General features: G+C 35.8%; 1 protein-coding gene across 1 annotated transcript in view; it reads right to left on the bottom strand.

Annotated features, from left to right (window-relative positions):
- Positions 1-522, bottom strand: part of LOC109233829 (putative pentatricopeptide repeat-containing protein At1g12700, mitochondrial) — a 2,968-nt gene extending 2,446 nt beyond the window's left edge. Inside the window, exon 1 of the mRNA XM_019399690.1 lies at positions 39-522. Coding sequence (XP_019255235.1) covers positions 39-522 — 484 coding nt within the window. The remainder of the gene's footprint in view (positions 1-38) is intronic.

Below are 1,227 nucleotides of genomic sequence, written 5' to 3'. Positions count from 1 at the left end.
AATCAATGAATTATATGTGATAACATCGGGAGGAATGCCTTTTTGTTTCATCTCTTCAAAAAGGCCAATTGCAGCATCTAGCATTCTATCCTTGCAAAGAGCATCTATAACAATGTTGTAGATGTATGTGTTGGGCTTAGTGCTTCCTTGTTCCATTACCCTAAGCAAATCGAATGTTTTTTGAGTATGGCCCATTTTGCTAAGCCCATTCATGACAATTGAATACATGACTTCATCAGGCTCACAAATATTCTCTCTCACCAACTTTTTGAACAAGTTAACTGCATCTTTTATCTTACTTTCCGCAAAGAGTCCCCTTAGTAGGGTGCTAAAGGCGACAACATTAAATGGAATGCCCTTCTTCAAGTAAATGGCCAACACTGAAAATCCGCAGTCAGAACAATGCATTAGGCAATAATTGTTAATCACTATATTCAAGATGAAATCATTAATTGGGATGCCTAATTTCCGCATTTCTCGAAAAAGGGAAAGAACAGAAGAGTAACGCTTCATATTTACCATAGTCTTTAATAATTTGGAGAAGCTAAAAACAGAAGGAAGGGGCTGAGTTCTGACCATTTGACGAAAGAGACTCAAAGCATCATCTAAACACTTGACATTCTCAAACCGACGTGGGACTTCCACTTCCCAATAACCAGTAAAAGATTCTCTAACATGTTGCAAAATAATCTTCTTGTGTTTGAAGCAAATACACTAAGAGAAAGGGTTTGAAGTTTGAGAAATGAAGCAGAAAAACAGCACCTTTCAGAACTTGAGCTTTTGCAAACCCAGAAATATTCATCGTGTTATAAAATATCTTGCAAATCTAACTACAGAAGAAATTAGAGATTCAATATTTCATAGACAACAAAATATCTTAAACCATGACGAAGCTACACATGGAGAATGATCATAGTTCAAAGTTCAAAATTCAAAATTAGTACAAAATAGCAAAGAGGTAGTGTCACCAACTCTAAAAGCCAGTCAAGAAGAAGCTGATACCTTTTGAAAGTGGTTGACACCTCTTTCTCTAATAATTCCAGCAATTGATTTATTTTCCCCAGTTACCAAAATCACCAAAGGCTCCAAATATACGGTTTGTCTTCTGCATTGAAGCAAACAATCAGTTATCTCAAATCCTCACCACAGAAGCAAAATTACATAAGCATGCATATATATATACAAAGATGTAAATTTACCCGCTTCACAGCATCATAACATAGTATC

Source organism: Nicotiana attenuata, chromosome 1 (assembly GCF_001879085.1).
Source record: "Nicotiana attenuata strain UT chromosome 1, NIATTr2, whole genome shotgun sequence".
Lineage (NCBI taxonomy): Eukaryota > Viridiplantae > Streptophyta > Magnoliopsida > Solanales > Solanaceae > Nicotiana > Nicotiana attenuata.
Note: the sequence above shows the minus strand (reverse complement) of the source record. Positions and strands in the feature narration are given on the sequence as shown.